Source organism: Cervus canadensis, chromosome 25 (genome assembly GCF_019320065.1).
Source record: "Cervus canadensis isolate Bull #8, Minnesota chromosome 25, ASM1932006v1, whole genome shotgun sequence".
In the NCBI taxonomy this organism is placed as follows: Eukaryota; Metazoa; Chordata; class Mammalia; order Artiodactyla; family Cervidae; genus Cervus; species Cervus canadensis.
Window position 1 is genome coordinate 52,684,139 of NC_057410.1, and position 21,991 is coordinate 52,706,129.

The window sequence follows — 21,991 nt, forward strand, 5'->3', positions numbered from 1 at the left end:
TAGGCTTTACATATCTTTATTTTGCTTACAGTTTGCTTCAATTTAAGGAGAGGGACTTCTTTTAAAGTATTTCAGGGGTTCAATTTAAGGGGAGGATTTCCACAGAAATGTTTATGTACATATTTTAGAAATAATAGGCATGACAGTAATTTCCTTAGAAAAGCTTTTAGTATCAACATACTCAGAATACATTTTTTTTTGAAAACAATATGCAACTGTTTAATATATTATAAATTCCTTAATTTTTTAGTTTTCAGCTGTCTAAATACCAAAAGAATCCCATAATCTGACATAAAGAGGAACCATTTTCTCTATTATACCAAAATTACAATTTACCCGTATTCTAACATTGAGAAGTGAGATTTAAAAAAACCCCAACATTATAAAGTCTACCTAGAAGAGATCAACAATGACTTCATAGACTGTCTTTACTGTATATCTATGTATCTATCTATATTTATACACACAATATTTTTTGTTTTTTAAGACACATGGCCTGCCCTATTTTAATGATGTATTTAACAGAGGGTTATAATGTAGAGGTCAGAGAATAGGATTTGGAGGCCAGATACATTATAAATGTCTGAATAATTACATTAACAAAGATTTCTTCATCTATAAATTGGAGATAACACCACCTACCACACAGAATGTTTGTAAAGAACAAGTAAGAGAACTAACTGTTGCCATAGTACATTGTGGGGTTTTTTTTTGCCATAGTGCATTGTTAACTTTAAGACTCTGAGTTAAAACTATCTTTAAAAAAATTTGTGACAGTAGGGCTTGTTGTTTGTTTAGTAAAAATATCAATATCAAATAAACTCCAATCTTGGCTTTGATATAATATTTTATTTTGTTATGTTTTCCTTTTAACAAGATATCATAAAGAACAAATTTGTTCAGTGTTCATTTTAAAGGGAGAGAAAGTCTTACAATTCATTAAATAAATACTATGTAATTCACCTTAAAACCCAGTTCTACAAAATCTCCTTTGCTAAGTCATTATAAGAAGAAATCCGTTTATTTCAAAAGAAAACTATTATAAAAAGGTCTAAAAGTTTATATGTTCTCATTAAATTCCAATTTAATGGCATTTACCAAAGCACTTCACACACATCTCTTTCATAGCATTTATCCTATTATTATAAATAATATTTGTTTGTCTCAAAAGACTTTGAGCAACTTAAGGGCAGAAAATTCATGTCATATTCAACTTTATATCAAATTCCTAGGCTTTGGCTGGTTCTCTGTAAAGGTTAGTGCCTATTAGACACAGCATGAATGATGGACATAAAACAGGATATATGTGTACAGCAGAGGACGAAGAGCTACTACAATTTTGATGAGTTTCATGATATATGGGCTAAGTGATGAATTTATCAACAAACTGAAAACAGGGTTTTAAAAGATTCCTTTAATTTTTAAAGTACAACTAAATTCCTTTAATTTTCTCTATGAATGAAAGTAGTTTTAAGGTAGATGGATATATGTTAAAATAATTTGATGCAGACAGAGTTTGTAGCATGTTATCAGACCAGTAACATGAAAATGACATGGGGAAAAAAAAAAGCAAAAAATTTACTGAGTGGTAGTTGATTCAGGGCTCTCAAATAATAATGAAGTCAAGTTAATTTGCCAAAAGTTTGTTGTATTTTATAATGGTTTATTTTTGTGATTTAAAAAGTGTTATATTAAGATATCAAGGTACTGCTGTGCATGGGAATCAGCCTGCATCGGTGTTTTGCTTTGTATTGGGAGGGGTGGTGAACCACATGAGAGTTTATATTTGGAAAACACAGTTTATGTTTAAATGATTATCTGCCCAACTTATTTTGAAGTATGGAAATGGTCAATAAGTGTTGATGATTATGTTTGAAACCACATAAAGACAGTTGAAAACATGAAACAATTCCAATAAGTGACACCCAGTATTAAAGATAACATGACTAATAAGGTTTACACTATACACAAAAGGAGTTTCTTAAATATTTACTTTAAGCGCCTGATGAAAACTAAGAGAGATCTTTCCTACCACTGCTATTGTAACTCGAGTTGCTTGAGAGACATTCCTTATTAAAAGAAACGGTGCAAATAATGTAAAAAGACTGTTGCCAGGATTTAAGCAAATGTTTTAAAAACTTTTTTATCATCAAGGAGCCATTACCTTATGGGAAAGATTTACAGTAATATGTGATTATATATATGGCACTTTCATATGGTGGTGTCAGAAACTCAAGTTAGGCCTGGTTAACCTGACTGTACATTAATAAATTTTTATATGATTTGACCAAATCTGTTTGAAGTGTTCTTACTAAACATTTATCTGGCAAAATAAGGCAAACCCTTTAATTGTTCAAGCGGAAACTATAAGAAGAGTTCTGATATTCTCTGTTGTAAAATAATTAGCACCTGTATAGCTTTATCACAGACACATGTATTTTTATAGAGATCTACACTTCATCTCCTTTATGCAGTATGGTTACTCTACTTTACTCTTACTAAAAGAGATAAAAAGCAAACTGATATGTAAGATAAATTGATTCTATTTTATGTTATAAGCTGTGGAGATACAATCTGGTAAGTACTTTTCCATAGTTCAATTCTATTATGGGTTTATGGAAAAAAAAGAAAGCTTAAGAATTTTGGTATCAATACACGTGGAGACAGAGGGAGTATTTCTAACATGAAACTTTGTAGTATGTTTGCCTATTAATGCATCAACTTTGAAATTGAAAATGTAGTATTTTTATTATGAGAAAAATGTGGTATACATTTATCTTTGTGTTCAATTAAAGTAAAAGCTAGATCTCAATCTCTGTGTTATTTCATAGCATATTTTCTCAGAAGGTGAATATAACCAGTTACCAGTTTTTAGTAGTCTGAGATCCTTGGATAACCCAAAGGTACTTCACGTTTGAAAATACTATTTTCAAAGTATTTTACAAGCTATTGCAAAAGCTAATTTTGTTATGATGGAGGCCATGATTAGCTTATTTTACTGATAAAAAGATATAGAAAGTTTAAATAAAATAATTTGCCCTGTATTTCAGGGGGCTTTTCCCTATAATTTTTCCCAATTACACTGCCAATAATTTAATTAATAAAAACTGAGCAGTTTTACAGTTATATGTCGGTTAATCCCTACTAGGCAAATTACTTAGAATGTAATATCCCAACTTTGGTACTGGAAAAAAATTTTTTATAATATAAATTAAAAGCATTACTTGTAACAGGCTGTTCTTTAAAGAGGTTAAAAAAACAAAAACACAAAGCAGTCTACAAATATTCAATTTTCTAGCAAAAATTTTAAGTACATAATTCTCACAATAAGGCACTTCTATTCTCATTTAAATGTTTCATAGAAAGTTCTCCATTTTCTTGTAATCAAGTCTTCATAAATTACACAGTAATGTTGTTACTTCAAGTAAAACTCTATTAACTACTCAATTTTGGAATAATTTCTTTAAATACCTTTACCTGTGAATAGAATGAAGTTTGAGTAACAAATCCTAAATGAATGTACTCTTGGTTTGTTTCAGATTTAGAGAACTGATAATGTTTTACCCTGTTGATCTTGTTCAAGAATCTTGAAATCTTCCAAAGGAAGACTGTTTAAGGCTGCTGGTAAAATGTGTTCTGATGTGCCCTTAGGTAACACGTTACTTGTTTCCAGACTCTTCACCAAGCGCGCGGCTTTAATCCATCTTCGAGTTGCTCTGCGTTCTTTCTGTAGGCAAGTTTTCATTTTCCTTCTTAAGCTTGCTATCTCCTTTTCCAGTTTAATTATCCTCTTTTTTGCTTCCATAGGATTCCTGAAGGCATAACTGTGTTCAAGTAGTACTTGCTGACTACTAATGCTTGATTTTAAATTAGATGGTCCGGTTGGTGTACAACTGTTGTTTTTCTTCAAAAGATTCCTTGACTTGAGTTTCTGAACCGAATAAAATTAGAGGGATGAACATAAATTATGGAATATCACAAATAAGCAAATTCTGTCCAATTTTGTATAACAGTACTTAAACTGCTCTTTTTAGAACCAAACAATGCACTTCCCAGGTTTCTTTCAAATTACTGAATATGATTCTATTGACTTAAAAAATTTATTTGCAATATTCTCACCAAGACCAATATAGAATGCATTTAGACATTTATTTGTGATACTGATTTGATCTCTTTTTAAAGTAAATACTATTCTCCCAATTTGATTAATATTTCAGACCTGTGATCCTACTTAATAAAAACATTTCCAGGAATCAAGCTCCTGAATAGGTTTACTTATTAATTATGCACAGTTATATCTTACAATCAAGGATTTAAGATCTGGTTAGAAAATTTCTGTCCAGATAAGAAACCTGAGGACCCTTTTTCCCCTTTAATTTCTTTCATTCAGGTAGTCATCAAGTCCTATTAATTCTAACTCCTAAATATCTCTATCAGGACGTTTAAGATCTCCCCATCATTCGTAATGCTACTACCCTCATCAGGCCCATATCATTCATGTCTGGCTTGAATATATTAAAAACTTTTTTGATCTCTGGGCTCATTTTGATCCTCACTAATCTATTTCCCTGACCAGTAATGCTGAAAAAGCTGAAGTTGAATGGTTCTACAAAGACCTACAAGACCTTTTAGAACTAACACCGCAAAAAGATGTCCTTTTCATTATAGGGGACTGGAATGCAAAAGTAGGAAGTCAAGAAACACCTGGAGTAATAGGCAAGTTTGGCCTAAGAGTACAAAATGAAGCAGGGCAAAAGGCTAACAAAGCTTTGCCAAGAGAACGCACTGGTCATAGCAAACACCCTCTTCCAACAACACAAGAGAAGACTCTACACATGGACATCACTAGATGGTCAACACCGAAATCAGATTGATTATATTCTTTGCAGCCAAAGATGGTAGAGCTCTATACAGTCAGTAAAAACAAGACCAGGAGCTGACTGTGACTCAGATCATGAACTCCTTATTGCCAAATTCAGACTTAAATTGAAGAAAGTGGGGAAAACCACTAGACCATTCAGGTATGATCTAAATCAAATCACTTATGACTATACAGTGGAAGTGAGAAATAGATTTAAGGGACTAGATCTCATAGACAGAGTGCCTGATGAACTATGGACGGAGGTTCGTGACACTGATGATCAAGATCATCCCCAAGAAAAAGAAATGCAAAAAAGCAAAATGGCTGTCTGAGGCCTTACAAATAGTGTGAAAAGAAGTGAAAGGCAAAGGAGAAAAGGAAAGATATTCCCATTTGAATGCAGAGTTCCAAAGATAGCAAGGAGAGATAAGAAAGCCTTCCTCAGTGATCAATGCAAAGAAATAGAGGAAAACAATAGAATGGGAAAGATTAGAGATCTCGTCAAGCAAATTAGAGATACCAAGGGAACATTTCATGCAAAGATGGGCTCAATAAAGGAGAGAAATTGTATGGACCTAACAGAAGCAGAAGGTATTAAGAAGAGGTGGCAAGAATACACAGAAGAACTGTACAAAAAAGATCTTCATGACCCAGATAATCACAAATATGGTGTGATCACTCACCTAGAGCCAGACATCATGGAATGTGAAGTCAAGTGGGCCTTAGGAAGCATCACTATGAACAAAGCTAGTGGACGTAATGGCATTCCAGTTGAGCTGTTTCAAATCCTACAAGATGATGCTGTGAAAGTGCTGCACTCAATATGTCAGCAAATTTGGAAAACTCAGCAGTGGCCACAGGACTGGAAAAGGTCAGTTTTCATTACAATTCCAAAGAAAGGCAATGCCAAAGAACGCTCAAACTACCACACAATTGCACTCATCTCACACGCTAGTAAAGTAATACTCAAATTCTCCAAGCCAGGCTTCAGCAATACGTGAACCGTGAACTTCCAGATATTCAAGCTGGATTTAGAAAAGTCAGAGGAACCTGATATCAAATTGCCAACATCTGTTGGATCATCAAAAAAGCCAGAGAGTTCCAGAAAAACATTTATTTTTGCTTTATTGACTACACCAAAGCCTTTGACTGTGTGGATCACAACAAACTGTGGAAAATTCTGAAAGAGATGGGCATACCAGACCACCTGACCTGCCTCTTGAGAAACCTTATACAGGTCAGGAAGCAATAGTTGGAACTGGACATGGAACAACAGACTGGTTCCAAATAGGAAAAGGACTATGTCAAGGCTGTATATCATGACCCTGCTTGTTTAAGTTCTATGCAGAATACATCATAAGAAAGGCTGGGCTGAACGAAGCACAAGCTGGAATCAAGATTGCTGGGAGAAATATCAATAACCTCAGTTATGAAGAAGATACCACCATTATGGCAGAAAGTGAAGAACTAAAGAGTCTCTTAATGAAAGTGAATGAGGAGAATGAAAAAGTTGGCTTAGGGCTCAACATTCAGAAAACTAAGATCATGGCATCCAGTCCCATCACTTCATGGCAAATAGATGGGGAAACAATGGAAACAGTGTCAGACTTTATTTTTTGGGGGGCTCCAAAATCACTGCAGATGGTGACTGCAGCCACGAAATTAAAAGATGCTTGCTCCTTGGAAGAATAGTTATGACCAACCTAGACAACATATTACAAAGCAGAGACATTACTTTGCCAACAAAGGTCCATCTAGTCAAGGCTGTGGTTTTTCCAGTAGCCATGTATGGACGTGAGAGTTGGACTCCTTAAGAAAGCTGAGTGCCGAAGAATTGATGCTTTTGAACTGTGGTGTTGGAGAAGACTCTTGAGAGTCTCTTGGACTGCAAGGAGATCCAACCAGTCCATCCTAAGGGAGATCAGTCCTGAGTGTTCATTGGAAGGACTGATGCTGAAGCTGAAACTCCAATACTTTGGCCACTTGATGTGAAGAGCTTATTCATTTGGAAAGACCCTGATGCTGGGAAAGATTGAGGGCAGGAGGAGAAAGGGACAACAGAAGATGAGATGATTGGATGGCATCACAGACTCAGTGGACATGGGTTTGGGTGGACTCCAGGAGTTGGTGATGTTAGAGAGGCATGGCATGCTGTGGTTCATGGGGTCGCAAAGAGTCAGACACGACTGAGCAACTGAACTGAACTGAACTGAATCTATTTTCTGCCACTAGAATAATTTTCTAACAGATTTGATGTTTTAATACTGGCTACATTCTTCTTTGCCTCCCTATTTCCTAAAGAACAAAAAAAATCTTTACATGGCATATTATACCATTTAGGATCTCACCCCATTCTGCCATTCACCATCTTAATTTTCATTCCAAAAATATTAAAACACTTTTAGTTCCCAGATTCTCATTAATTTCATAAGTTTGTGTCTTTCATTCATTCAACAAACATTTACTGAAACAACACAACAGTGAACAAGTAAGATAAATATGGTTCCTGTCCTCATGAAATCTAAAACTGGCATTCTTTCTGCCTAGAGGAATTGGCAGGGGCTCCTTTTTGATCTTTATATTCCCAGCATCTAACTTGGATTTCGACATATGCAAGGCTTAGTAAATATTTGTTGAAAGAATAAATGATCCAAGTGTCAAAACCAAGGTCTACTTCAAATTCAACAAACATCTGAGTGTGTACTATGTACCAGGCACTATTTGAGGTTCTGAGGATTCAGAAGTAAAATGCTTGCCATCTTGGAGCTTTTCTAATATCTGTGATGTTAATATTAATAATTAGTTTACCACAATCTCCTCTCTCTTCTCTCCCATTCAGATATTAACCACACAGATTTGCAAATTTACCCGTCAAAAATAACTCAAGAAAAGCAGTGGTTTTTTTTCCTCTCTCAGAGCAAAAAATGTCTGTCCTCTTTTTCAAAGCTAAATTTTTTACATTTTTTTTTGTTCATTTTACCCCTTAACGTTTCAGTGACCCTGTCTTTCGCAGCTAGTTTTTCCCTTTCTGATTAGATCTTCCTTGAGTAGATAAAACATTGCTTTAATACATTCATACTATACCTAAAATTTCTCCTTCCTTTTAAATATCACTTGCTAATACTTGTTTTCCACTCATCCCTCAGCTCACTCGTTTTTGTTCTCATTTACTACTGCAGCTGCCCTGTGCAAGGTCAAGAACTCTCTCCTAAGTTCCAAACTCCAAGCTCAAAACCAGCCTAAATTCCGGAGTTCTGTGAAGTTTTCTGTTACGCCTCCCTCTGACCTTATATTCTTTGGTCTAATTCTGGTATTCTTTGGGTATGCTGCCGTGAAAGCACTTATCACACATTATTTATATGTTATCCTAAAACCAGGGCAGAATGATGCTAGAGGTTTCATTAAGATTTTTCAGTTTAACCAATGGGTCAGTTATTGATAATAATTAACAATAATGTAGAATTCCAATATGATAAAACAGTTTGGATTGGGGAAAAGAATAATAGAATCAGGAGACCTGAGCACTAATTCTAACCTGCATCTTTACTGCAATTTTCCAACTTCCTTGAGGTACAGTATTATATATTAATTTCAATATATTCTGAATCATTCCATTTTACAAACAAAAAGGGATGGATTCTAAAAATGGTAAAAATGGAGTTAAAGAAAAGTAGCATTACCTACCATGGACTTTATTTGGGTACAAAAATCAAAAATGGTTGGAACAGCATCCATTTTAAGTCGTCTAGTTTGTCCTGTTAGGTCAAAACAGGAAGCTTCAAAGTGCTTTGAACAAAGAAAAGTATGTTTTCCTGGCACAAAATTTTTGCGCCTAACCAGGCGAACCCATTCTTTTCTTCTTTTAGGATCCAAAGGAAACCTTAAAAAAAAAAAAAGGGGGGGGCAACTCAAATTCCAACTATCACACTTCTGGTTGCACTAAATAGTCAAAAGAAATTTTGAAAAGTGACAATTTAAAATGTCTTCCATTCACATAACAAATTAAAAATTTATAATACCCAAACACTGGAACAGAAACCAATTCATGTTCATCTTTGTAAGTTCTTAAAAATTAATAAAGAGAAAAAATAAGACTAAATTGATCTATATCAAATTTATGTGGAACCATTGTAAGCAGGAATAATTTCACAATGATTTGATCTGCTGTTGATATACATGGTCAAGACAACTCAGATAATCCACAGATTAAATTTTATCAAGACAGATTCTGGTATTCCTTCCTCTGTGTTCATTATGATACTTACCACATGCTTTTTAATTTTTCTTTTAAAAAAATTTCCAGTGAAATGAAAGAAGATGATAAGTTTCTTGAGGACACGGATCATTATATCTTTTTATCTATCTTTACCACTTAGGTATTGCCTTGCAAATAGTTGGGACTCAATAAAAATGTGCTTAGTTACTATAAATATAGAACATATAAATTAATACTATACTATACTACTTCCATGAAGTTAAACTGCATATATTTTTGAAAAATGAACTCTTAAGCTATGTAATACAGTTGAAAGCATAATTACTACAAGAAGTAAAATGCTGATGACAAGCCAGCTAGAATGTTTTTCCTTTTATATTTATTTCAGATATAAAATACAGTGATATCACCTAGTGTACGGCTGTTAAGGAAGAGAAAAATATAAGGGACTTCTAAAAATTCTGATGGTAGCTGTGCTGTGAAGTGAAAGTTACTTGGTTGTGTCCCACTCTTTGCGACCCCATCGACTATGGAGTCCATGGAATTCTCCAGGCCAGAATACTGGAGTGGGTAGCTGTTCCCTTCTCCAGGGGATCTTCCCAACCCAGGGATTGAACCCAGGTCTCCTGCACTGAAGGTGGATTCTTTACCAGCTGAGCCACCAGGGAAGCCCAAGAATACTGGAGTGGGTGGCTTATCCCTTCTCCAGCGGATCTCCACTACTTTATCACTTCCTTAGCCAGGTTCTGCTATACAGAACCACGGTCTCCTGTATAGCAGGCAGATTCCTTAGCTTTCCTGAGCTTTCAGGGAAGCCCCTGTGTTGACTGACTTGGAAATAGAAGAATCAACATTTACATGCAGTAAGTTAGTTTGACTACCTTAAAGTATGAATTATGAACTCACTAGGGCCTAAAAAGAACCATTAAATTTATGTTAGAAGATCCTGTGGCCCTGAAGCCCCCAGCTGAAGATTCACTAGGAACAGCTTTGGCTATATTAGATATAGTAGAGTTGCTCAAATTACCAGCAGGGAGGGGCACAGAGATGAAAGCCCAGGTTTACTTATACACCTGCCGTCTCATGTCCCCATTCCCCACAACCTCAAATACACCCTGATCTGAAGACAACACTTGTATATCACTCTACAGTTCCTATGTTTTCATAAGGTACTTTTTTCCTATTTCACTAGACACTTCGTTTTTTAATTAATTAATTAATTAATTTTACTTTACAATATTATATTCATTTTGCCATACATTGACTTGAATCCTCCATGAGTGTACATGTGTCCCCCATCCTGAACCCCCCTCCCACCTCCCTCCCCATCCCATCCCTCTGGGTCATCCCAGTGCACCAGCCCTGAGCACCCTGTCTCATGCATCGAACCTGGACTGGTGATTCATTTCACATATGATAATTTACATGTTTCAATGCCGTTCTCCCATATCATCCCGCCCTCATCCTCTTCCACAGAGTCTAAAAGACTGTTCAATACATCTGTGTCTCTTTTGCTGTCTTGCATACAGGGTTATCGTTACCATCTTTCTAAATTCCATATATATGCCTTAAAAAATAAGGAGCGCTTCATGAATTTGCACATCATCCTTGCGTGGGGGCCATGCTAATCTTCTCTGTACCGTTCCAATTTTAGTATATGTGCTGCCGAAGCGAGCACCACTAGACACTTCTGATGGAGAATTAATCTACTCTGCTAGCTCTCACTTCTTAACAATAATGTATTCTCACTTCAAAGCTCTGTTCCAATATTTAATGATTTGAAAATTCTCCTGAGGACTGAGCTAAAAATTAAGCTGTTAATTCATAAGCACACTTCTTGTTGGGCCCTCAGTAAAGGCTCAGAATAACTAAGTATTACCAGTACTATTGTATTAGCATTTGTATAAGACTCTTCAGATATATGAAGACTGTCAGATATTATTTTTCACACCCCTCTTTAGCTCTTTTTTAAATAATGAAATCAATGCCTCCAACTGGACCTTAACTTCATCAAATTCTACTTCTTTTAAGACTCAGTTTAGGAATCCCATTTTCCTAACAAGTTTTTTCATGATCAGAAGACTTGGTTACATGTTCCTGTATCATATAGCACGAACATAACTATATTCTAATTGTTTACTTTTCTATCTCTACCACTAGATCACAGGTTTCTCCTTATTAGAAGCTGTTTATTTCACTACTTTATCCTGTAAAGTAAGCATTCAATGAACTTTTCTGAGTGAATCAACGAATACACAAACTAGTGGAGTTAGTTTGGCATTACTAAATAATCTTCAGATTATCTGTTGAAATAAAATAAGAATAATCAACAATTTTATATTTGATTTTGGATGTTTTATAAAGATTAACCTTAATTATGTTTTTCACATGTTGTTTGGATTTTTCCCAGCAAATCCAAAGGGTGAGTGAAGCTGCCTGTAAGCTGAATTTAAGTAATAATAAATCCTGTAAATATTAGTTTTAAATAAGTGACGTAGTGTTAATAGATGGATATATTCTTGCCACACAAAAATACAAACAGGCTTTCAGAAACATTAGATGTTTTGGAAAATCACTCAGTATTTTAAACAGTGCTACTTTGCTTGGGTCTTTAATAAATAATTGAATGTCTCTAACATTCCAAGCACTGTCCTAGGCACTGGAGACATGGTGGTAAATAAAACTGACCTACCTTTATGATATCCTTCTTTTTTGAGGGTATACTGTAATGAGGAAGGTAGAGAATCAAACAGTTTGATGGAGCAGAAAAGAGTGGCTGAGAACAGTTTTTCTGGAATCAAACCAGGTGTCAATCCTGGATCCTTCACATAATAGCTGGGTGACTTTAAGGATGCTGCTTAACCTTTTTAGGCCTCGGTTTTATCACCCATAAAGTTGAGTAATAATGGTACCTAGTGTGGTTCTAGGAATTAAATGAGACAATGTGAGCAAATGCTTAGCTCAGTGTATGTGTGTGTGTGTTAGTCACTCAGTCCTGCCCGACTCTGCAACCTCATGGACTACAGCTTTCCAGGCTCCTCTGTCCAGGGAATTCTCCAGGCAAGAATACTGGAGTGGGTTGCCATTCCCTTCTGCAGGGAGTCTTCCCAACCAAGGGATCGAACCCAAGCCTCTTGCACTGCAGGCAGTCTCTTTACCACCTGGGCCACCAGGGAAGCCCAACCCAGTGCATAGTACATGGTAAATATTAAATACTGTTTTTATTATTGGGTTGGCCCAAAAAGTTCGTTCGGGCTTTTCATGGAAAAACCTGAATGAACTTTTTGGGCCAACTCAATATTACAAATGTAATTACAAGTGTAATTATATGAACTTATAAAAGGGTAAGTACAGGATTGCAGGGAACCATAATAGGAAGAGCTAATCTCATCAAGAGGCCTTAAGAGAGTATGGGAATTAGCTAGGGAAATGGTAGTAGTGAAGAATGTTAGAGTATCTTGGGAATAGTGAAGTGTTACGACATGAAATGATGATGGAGGGCCTGCTAAGATAAAGAGTGATTTTGAACTGTATCCAAAATGGCATTGGTAAGTCATCAAGAGCCCAATTTAGAGGTGACTGTTAACAGAAAATGTTTTAACTGGTTGTTAAACACAGCCATGATTAAAAATTATGTAAGTTTGCATTTAAGTAGATTAAAAACAAAGGTAATATATATTAAAAACCCACCACCTAGTTATTTTACTATTATCTACACTCTTAAGGTTACTTACATGTATGAAACATGCATGAAATAAATGATACAGAATAGAGTAGTATTGTACATTTCTTCCCAACTCCACGATCAGTGATGTCATGTTGGTAGCTTAAAACCAGTTATGGTTGGGAGTATTTATATCCTGCAAATTGGACAAACACTACAAATCAGGGCTTTCACCCTTCCCCGGAGATCCTGTTGTTAAACATTTAGCAACACACCATTTACTATAAAAGAGCAGTTAGAAGGACATGAATGGAAGCAGTGAACCAGTTAAGAAGTTGTTTTAATACTTCAGTCGAGAGGGAATGGTGAGAAGTCAAGGGAGGATAACCTCCCAGCTTCTGGGTGGCTGGTGTTTCCTTTTATGAGAAAGGGAATATGGGAAATGTAGTTTTGAGGGAACGACAAGTTCAAGGGTACAGTTTTAGTATGCCGAATGTGAGGAACTAAGAGACGGGGAAATAATTGAGACACTTATCTAAAGGTCTACAACCCACTGAAGATTTGGACTAGAAATACTGACTTAGGAGGCATCAACAAATAAATGTTAACCAAGACCGCAGGAACAGCTGCAATCCTTTTGATGAGAATGGGCTAGGTGGTAGAGTAGTGGAGGAGACTGAAGTTAGGCCAAAGAAGTAAGATGAAAATCACAAAATTATTGTCAAATAATTCAAAGTAGAGAGTATTTCAGGGAGGAAATGACCACATGCCATGAAAAAAGATGTAGGAGTGACAGTTCATGTTAGCAAGGACAGTTTCAAAAGATTACTGGGGAGACAATCTGGAATGGGCTGAGGAAGAGAAGAAAAATGGGGACAGTAAGTTTAGGCAATGTAAGTTGTATATGGGGATAAAGAAGTCTACCAATGTCCTAGGAAAGGAGTGAATTAAATGTTAATTATGAAATAGGAATTAATTTTATTATGAATAATGCTATCTTAAGGCCTAAACTTCTAGGGTTACACATGAATATGTTAATTTCATAGCAAGCAAATGATCAAACATGGAAAGGAGGTACATATGTTAGCGTACCACCACACATCTCCTAAACATTCATTGTTGGTGCCTTGACTCCACCCTCTTCCTCATCTTCCAAATCAAATTACCATATACACTAGTTTCTCCTCAAACATTTCTCAAATCTGTCCACTTCTTCCCGTCCCTACTCTCAGTTCCACTCTACTCTAGGCCACTGGGTGGAGTCTCCCTTATTTTATTACAGGGTCCTAACTTTTTTCTCTATCAATTTAGTGCTGATCATGTCAGCATCGGAAGTACATTGTTTAGTTCCACTGAGCTGCATCGGGATTTCCCTGTGAAACAGTAGGTATGCTAACATTCTGTAATGAGCTCCTTTCTCGTCAAATTCATTTCATGATGATGCTTAACCAGCACTTTAGGTAACACTCTAATTCTCCACACTGCAGCCTGAGGACTTTTTAGTATGGAAATCTAATCACTTCATTCTTTGTAAGCCTTCCATAGCTACTCAAGAACTCACTGGATAAAATAGAAAACCCTTAAAAGTATTGTACAGGACCAGATTTATGTCATCTTTTGGTCTCATTTGAAATTTCACATCCTTTGAGAAGTGTTATTTGACTTTCCAATGCTAAGTTAGGACTCCCTGAAAGTCTCTTCTGTGGCATTTAACCATAATTATCTATGTTGGTCTTTCTCGTTCCAAGTCCAGGAAGGTTAAGAATTTTCTGGATCCTTAGCACCATGTCAGGTGCTAAGAGCTTGGGACACATTCACTTCAGTTCGGTCACTCAGTTGTGTCCGACTTTTTGCAACCCCATGGTGCTACCATGGACTGCAGCATGCTGGGCTTCCCTGTCCATCACCAACTTCCCAAGCTTGCTCAAACTCGGGTCCATGGGGTTGGTGATGCCGTCCAACCATCTCATTCTCTGTCCTCCCCTTCTCTTCCTGCCTTCAGTCTTTCCCAGCATCAGGGTCTTTTTCAGTGAATCTGTGCTTTGCATCAGGTGACCAAAGTATTGGCGCTTCAGCTTCATCATTAGTCCTTCCAATGAATATTCAGGACTGATTTCCTTTAGGATTGATTGGTTTGATCTTGCAGTCCAAGGAACTCTCAAGAGTCTTCTTCAACGCACTGATGCTCCAACAGTTCAAAAGCATCAATTCTTCAGCACTCAGCTTTCTTTATAGTCCAACTCTCACATCCATACATGACTACTGGAAAAACCATAGCTTTGACTATAGGTACTTTTGTTGTCAAAGTAATATCTCTGCTTTTTAATACATTAGATGGATCAATGAATAAAGCACTACATTTGCATGACATACATGAAAAACATAAACACCACAAGGATTTTAAGTGGCAACTTTTAATAGGGGGTACATTTAGTCATAATGAGGTGGGAAGAAAGGTCAGGGATATCATTTTCTCAATTCTAAGATCTTATTGAGTTGCAAAGTATGTAAATGCAGAACTGTTTGCACTTAACTTCTTGAATGCTTCTTTTGTTTTTGAGTATTTCTTTTCTTCAAGCATATGGCAGGCACTTGCAGAGAAGGCAAATGTTGTACCGAGTCATTATTTCATGCAGTATTCAACGTGCTTTCCAGAGTTCTGGTTTGACAGAACTAAAGAATTTTGACTGCGCTTCAGCAAATGAACGAAGAATGTAACCTGGGTTGTTTGTATACTGCTCTGTTCTAGTAATAATAGAAAGCTTATCTTTTCCATTTTCATTCACATAGCTTAATTCTACTGCTATTAATGACAATTCCTCCGCAGTTACTGTATGTGACCATCAGAAATCTTAAACGCTTCCCATGTCAATATAGCTAGTGAGAACTGACAAATTATAACAGGAACGTAGTCGGCTTTTTAGGTGATTGCTGACTTGAAAAGGAAGATCTCGCTTCCTCTTAAGGCGTCATTAACATCAAGACCTGGTCGAATACACAAGAAATAAAAGAGCAGAAAATTAAGGTATCCTGTCACTTTCTAGAGAAGGACTAATCACTGTACAAAACTTGAGTAAACCTTCCCCGAAAGGAGAGAAAAACTGGACAGATGTGAGAAACACAAAAGGCAAAAACGACGCGTCCCTGCTACCAAATATCTAAGTTAGAACTGGTAGAATCCTCTTGTTCTTTTCACACAAGTGATACCCAGTCTAGGAACTCCCGTTCCCGTCAGCCCCACTCCCTGCCCAGGTTACCTGTGGAAGCTGATGTTAATGTGCTTGTTGTAGGTAGTAGCACAGCCCGCCGCGGCGCAATTGGTCGGCATTTCCCTTTCCACCTCATTCGGCGCTGTGTTAAGCCTGATTTGAGGCGCGGGATGCTACGCTTCCTTCGGGTGGACCCTAGGCAAAAGAGGCTGGGGAAGGGCCCACTGAGCTGAGTTGCCAGAGATGGCTGGGAAGAAGGGGTGTATGTGTGTGTGTGTGTGTGTGTGGCGGGTGGGGGGCAGGAGGGGTCAACCTGCCCTTTCTCTTTATTAATATGGCGGACTTGAGCCAGCAAAGCCGACGGGCCTGGAGCTCCAGTCGCCCTCGTTTGCCTTCACCAACATGGCGGACGCAACCCGCCCTCTCCCCGGCTCCGGAAAGGGAGTGGGACTACAGCGTCTCTTTAGCTGCGGGTCACCGAGCAACTAGACGAGGTGTGCCCTCCTATCCCCCCTATTATTATGAAACTCTCTTGAGGCCAGGATTAAATGCAGGCCCGCCTACCCCGCCACGCACCCCAAACCCCCAAAGACCAGTCAGGAATAGGTACGCGCCTCAGACTGGAAGGAAAACCTCAAAGCCAGCGGCAATAAAAAAGACTACAACTCCCAGGGAGCATCGCGCTCTCCTAATTATTATCGCGTGAACTGGGAGCCTTGTTTCCGGCGTGCAGCAGGAAGTGACGGCCGAACAGAGCCACTTCCAGAGCCACTTTCTCGCGAGGCGGAAGAGCCCCGATCGCGGAGGAGCAAGGGGGCGCTAGGGTAGGGAAGAGGGTTGCGACGGTCCGGCGAGAAAGAGCTGGGGTGCGGGGAAGTTGGGGAGCAGAGCCCGCTAGGTCTCCAAACAGGATAAGGCCGCACCGACCGGGTCCGTTAGGAAAGAAGGAAGCCGAAGAGGAAGGCAGTAGTCGGGCGGATCCCCGGATAGAGGGCTAAAGGTTGTGTGGAAAGCGCTGTTCCCGGGATGGCGACCGCAGATACTCCGGCCCTGGCTTCCAGTGGCCTCTCGCCTAAGGAAGAAGGGGAGCTTGAAGATGGGGAGATCAGCGACGACGATAATAACAGTCAGATACGGAGCCGGAGCAGCAGCAGTAGCAGTGGCGGCGGGCTGTTACCGTACCCGCGGCGAAGGCCTCCTCACCCGGCCCGGGGCGGTGGATCCGGCGGAGGCGGTGGCTCCTCCTCGTCGTCGTCCTCTTCTCAGCTGCAGCTGAGGAATTTCTCACGCTCGCGGCACGCGTCAGAGCGGGGCCACCTCAGGGGACATAGCAGCTACCGACCCAAAGAGCCGTTCCGGTCTCACCCGCCCTCCGTGAGGATGCCTTCCAGCTCCCTGTCCGAAAGCAGCCCCCGGCCGTCGTTTTGGGAACGGAGCCACATCGCCTTGGACCGTTTCCGTTTTCGAGGCAGGCCTTACCGGGGTGGGAGTCGCTGGAGTCGGGGACGAGGAGGGGGTGAGCGAGGAGGCAAGCCGGGGGGCAGACCTCTGGGAGGAGGAGCGGGATCCGGATTCGGCAGCAGTCAGAGCTGGCGAGAGCCCTCTCCACCTCGGAAGAGTTGTATCCTTAACGTGGCGGTCTGCCCTGGGTGTGTCACTAAAGTTCCCTTTAGCGTCATTACTGGGTCTATGAGATGAGTAACTTTTCTGAACCGTCAGAACCGCTTATTTGTCATTGTGTCAATATACTTAACGTAGGTGGTTCCTCGGTAAACCCGGTGTGTCAAACTGCCGCGTTGTTTCTTAAAATTGCTTGATTGGGTATATTGCTTTTTTTAACAGTAACTTGTTTTTGGATGGGGGCCAAACTAGTGGAATCTAAGTGTAAAATCAGATTTGAAATACTACATCACAAGTCCAGGTTTCATTAGCCTTTGTTTTTGTTAGTAAACTTTGTTATGTGAAGTTGTTTTAGATTGTTAGAGGGAGAAAAAAGTATTAGCTGTAAAAAGTTTGAGGAATACTGTTGCTTATATCGTATTGCATTGCCACATTGAAGATTATGAAGTGTCGATACACCGAGTCCTAATGTTTTTATTTGTGATTCTTTTTTTTTTTTTTTTTAACTTTTCTTGATTTATTCTTATACATTGCTGCGTTTTTAAGTTGGGGGGAAAAAAACCCTGGTGTCACCAACTATTAATTCAGAGGTTTGAAATTCATGTATCTTTGGCAGAAGCTTTACCTCCTTAACTTCTCTATTTCTTATGTTCATGTTTTGGGCATTTTATAACTCTTAGTGCAGACAGTTGTGGACTGGAGAGATAATGAAACTTACCAACATTTTTATTTTAATGTATTGGAAACCATGGGGTTTTTGGGGAGGTGGAGCTAATGGAGAGGTTAAGGAGGAAAATAGCAAATATCTGATTCTTGTCCCCTCTAATCTTATTGTTAGTTATCTTAAACATTCCTGAGTTTATTCATCTGAGGATTTGCTATTTTAAGATGTGTTTGTAGAACTACCCTTAAAAAGGTTTTTTTTTTTTTTTTTTACGTTTAGGATATGTATTTCAAGATACAACAAAGTGATGCAGATGTATATTTATAGTGATTAATTAATATTCTCTTTCAGATTATTTGTAGAACTGTGTCTTGACATATTCCATGATAATTGTGTCTTGTCTCCATGATAACTGCATAAAAATAGTTTATTGAGAATACTTATTGCTGATTGTAATTTCCATGCTGTAGTGATTTTTTAATATATTCATTATATATGAAACTTACATGTAATGACATTTGTTGGGGAGACAGGCAACGTTATTTTCACAGAATAGTTAAGACCAAATGGTCTTTGCAGATGTCAGGATAGAAAGAGGACCAGAAATGTAGTTTAGATAAGGAGGAGGAGCTTCTGATGCTAGTGCTCTGAAAAAACTTATGCAACCACAAGTTGGGTCAGGAGCACTCCAGGACTGTTTCAGGAAAAAAAAATCACATAGGTATTTAACTTTTAAAAAGAAAATGTTCTTTGAATAAAGATAGAAACCCTTAGCCCAAGATACTTTTTTAAACCAAGGATTTGTTAGTTGTCGGTTCTGAGCCTAAGAACAGAAGAGCTGTTTAATTACAGACTCGTAAATTATTTAAGAATACAAAAATGATTGAGGTTTGACAGAAAACAACAAAATTATGTAAAGCAATTATCCTTCAATAAAAAAAAAAATTTAAAAAAAGGATAAAAAAAGAATACAAAAATGAAACTTGTGCGTTGAAGAGACAAATGTTAATTACATTCAGTGTAAAAAGTTCAAATTGAGGTATGTAAAAAGTACTATGGGAGCTTAAAGTTTTTTTCTTATTTTATGTTAGAGAAGGAGGTGATGCATGGACTTGCCTGCTTCCTGCTTTTGCCTTCTTTCTGCCCGTGCATTCGATATCAATTTGGCCTCTGCCATATACCTTTATTAATTGTTAACCTTAGATGTTTTTATTAATGAACAAGCATATGGTGTTGTGAAACAAGTATGGAAAGTATCCAGTCTGATTTCTGTAGTAACTCATCAGAAATGAGCTGTCTTGGTGTTTTTCTTTTCACACATCCTGCACAGGGATGATTGTTTTGATCCTCTGCTCATTGTTTTCCTTGTGAAGTAACATTAATCCATCCTAGAGGTGGAATTCTTTATAAAAACTTGTGAAGAGAAACATAGTTCCCAGCCTCTTTTATGTAACGGGAGCAAATAAATTTTGTAATAAAAGATTTTGTTACTTTAAATTCCTTTAATACCATGATTATACCAAGTTTAATTTTTATTTCCACTGTGTACTTGTAATAGTGACATTTTTATGTTACAAGTATTGCATTAAGAAAGAATAAGAGTTATTCTGTGACTTATTTCTGTAATGTAGAAGTGAAGTAGCATGAGTACAGGTGAGTATTTTTTAAAACTTTTTCAGTAATAATTAAAATATGCTAGATGCAGCTTTAATGAAATAGAATAAACCAGATTCTGTTGGAGGTAGTTATTTTCATTCTCATTCATTTTTAGTTTTCCTTATTGATAGGCACTTAGTCAGTCACTCTTAGCATATGTCTCCTTTGGATGGCTGCAGCTTAAACTTTCAAATCTGGTCATAGCTAAGATAAACCAGATTTCAGTTAGAAGCTCCATGTTGACCAATTTCTTATTAAATCATTTAAGTGTTGGTTTCATTCTAACTGTTCTGTGTAGGTAGAAGTAGGAGACTTCATTTAGCTTTGAAGGAGATTAATTAGTCATAGCTCAGTTGATTTTCCTTTTTTCCTGTCCTTTAGTTATTTTATTTTTTGTTAGTGTATTGAATCTTTTCTCTTTCTGAATGTTTCCAGGGACTCCAGTCTTATTTTTTTAGTTGCTGTGACTCCATTGAAAAAGTGAGATTTAAATGTAGATAATTACCCAAGTTTATGTACAAAGAATATGTAATGGTGGGGTGGGTGAGCAAATAATTTCTAGCTTCATGTAGCAGAGGGCCTTTGAATTGGGGTCAATTTGAAGAACAGAAAAACCTAGACACAAAGCTATGCATAAATTGTGATAAACCTGGAAGAGGTAAGACTGGAAGGAAATCATGAAAGCATTATATGCCATTGTAAGGATTTTGGACTCTATTCTTAGTGAGATTAAAACAAGGGATAAGATCTGATTTGTGTTCTAGAAAGATTAACAATAGGATGGAAGATAGCTTGTGGGAGATAGAACCCCAAATACCTACCACCAGGCAGAACTGTGGGAGTGCATTAGAATGCTCAGAATGAAAAGAGAGAGACCAAGTAGGATTCACTGGAGAACACTATTGTTGAAGCAGTTGGGAGAGAAAGATGTCATTAAAGACCAAAAAAAAAAAAAAAAAACCAAACAAAAACCCCGAAAACCTAGAGAAACAAAGAGTTAGAGAAATCAGATGGAATAAGGTTTGAAAACACAATGGATAAACTCAGCCAGCAGAAGCCAGATTCCATTTGGTTGAGGAGGTAATGAGAAACCAGTATTATTTCAAAAAACCTAGCTCTAAAAAGGAGATCAGAAAACCAAAGACTTGCTAGAACAATTTTGCTGCAAAACCTTTAAAGATTTTCAGTTGTAATGATCATTTAGTTTCCGAAAATACTTGGTGGTAATTCCCGTTCTTAAGTTGGTTATTAGAGAAGTTTAAAAATCTTTGCAGATTGTTTGTCCAGTAAATTGTTTCACAGAAGAAACTATATTTAGGGAAATGTAATGTTATATCCTAGCCAGTTTAATGATCTATTAATGCCTTAGTGTGTTAAAACCAAATAAAATACTTGTCTTTTATTAATTTCTAGACTGGAGAAGTGAGGTGGAACAGTTCTTACATGTGTGAATTATTTTGAATAAAAATTTTAGTTTGGAACTTTGTAGCCACTTCCAACCATGAAGTTATGTTTTATGTATCACTATGTTAAAGAAAAGAAAGACCAAAAATAACAGGTTTTAAATATCCTTATCTTCAAGGAAAAATTAGTTTAGAAGATACATCTTGAATACAACTTAAGGTGTTTTTTTTAAAAAATGGTTTCATTGTCTTAGTTGTACCTATTTTGGATGTTAGTATACTTGATGAGTTCTAAGATTGCTATGTGTTAGGTTTTCAATACAGTGTTTCTTATTCATAACTTAGTCTTAACTATTAATTATCAGTGTTTATTTTTTATCCCTTTTTAAAAATTTGAGATGAGAAATTAATTAAAAAGAAGAAACGTCTTCTGATTATTTGAAGTGTAAATTATCAACATCGGTGACAGACCATTCAGTTTCTTCCCTCTTCCTTCAGAAACAAATCTTTAACAACCCGCTTATTATGGGCTTTCCTGATCCCTTCAGAAGGATGCTGTAAGCTAACTAGGTGCTGTTCCTGTGGATACTGTGGGTCATAAGTGACACTGGTGATCTTATAAGTGGACTGTTTATATGAATACTTGTTAAATTTGAAATATGGTCACATAATGAGAGTGCTTAACACATAACAGCACA

At 37.4% G+C, this 21,991-nt stretch overlaps 2 protein-coding genes and 1 non-coding gene across 5 annotated transcripts in view; 1 reads left to right on the plus strand and 2 right to left on the minus strand.

Moving 5' to 3' along the window:
• On the minus strand, nt 1–16,724 carry THAP2 (THAP domain containing 2). Its single transcript, XM_043446258.1, has 3 exons — nt 15,999–16,724; nt 8,546–8,741; nt 1–3,931 (listed from the first exon to the last, which is right to left on the minus strand). The coding sequence occupies exons 1-3, from the start codon at nt 16,067–16,069 to the stop codon at nt 3,542–3,544; spliced, it is 657 nt and encodes a 218-aa protein (XP_043302193.1). The 5' UTR covers nt 16,070–16,724; the 3' UTR covers nt 1–3,541.
• On the minus strand, nt 10,649–10,755 carry LOC122427922. The gene has a single exon (XR_006265612.1). It is a non-coding gene; the product is annotated as a U6 spliceosomal RNA (small nuclear RNA).
• Nucleotides 16,725–16,737: 13 nt separating the features above from the next.
• Nucleotides 16,738–21,991, plus strand: part of ZFC3H1 (zinc finger C3H1-type containing) — a 50,632-nt gene continuing 45,378 nt past the window's right edge. The window contains exon 1 of one of the 3 annotated variants that reach the window (XM_043446255.1): nt 16,738–17,571. In XM_043446255.1, the coding sequence (XP_043302190.1) occupies nt 16,977–17,571 (595 nt within the window). In that variant the 5' untranslated portion in view covers nt 16,738–16,976. The remainder of the gene's footprint in view (nt 17,572–21,991) is intronic. The other 2 variants (XM_043446257.1, XM_043446256.1) reach the window with 2 other exon arrangements.

What these genes read in the sequence shown, in the direction of transcription:
- THAP2 (XM_043446258.1), bottom strand. Translation starts at nt 16,069, where the DNA reads ATGCCGACCAATTGCGCCGCGGCGGGCTGTGCTACTACCTACAACAAG. An exon ending in ATTAACATCAGCTTCCACAG is followed by an intron (nt 8,742 to 15,998) that starts GTAACCTGGGCA and finishes TTTTTTTTTAAG; the next exon opens with GTTTCCTTTGGATCCTAAAA. An exon ending in GTACCCAAATAAAGTCCATG is followed by an intron (nt 3,932 to 8,545) that starts GTAGGTAATGCT and finishes TATTCGGTTCAG; the next exon opens with AAACTCAAGTCAAGGAATCT.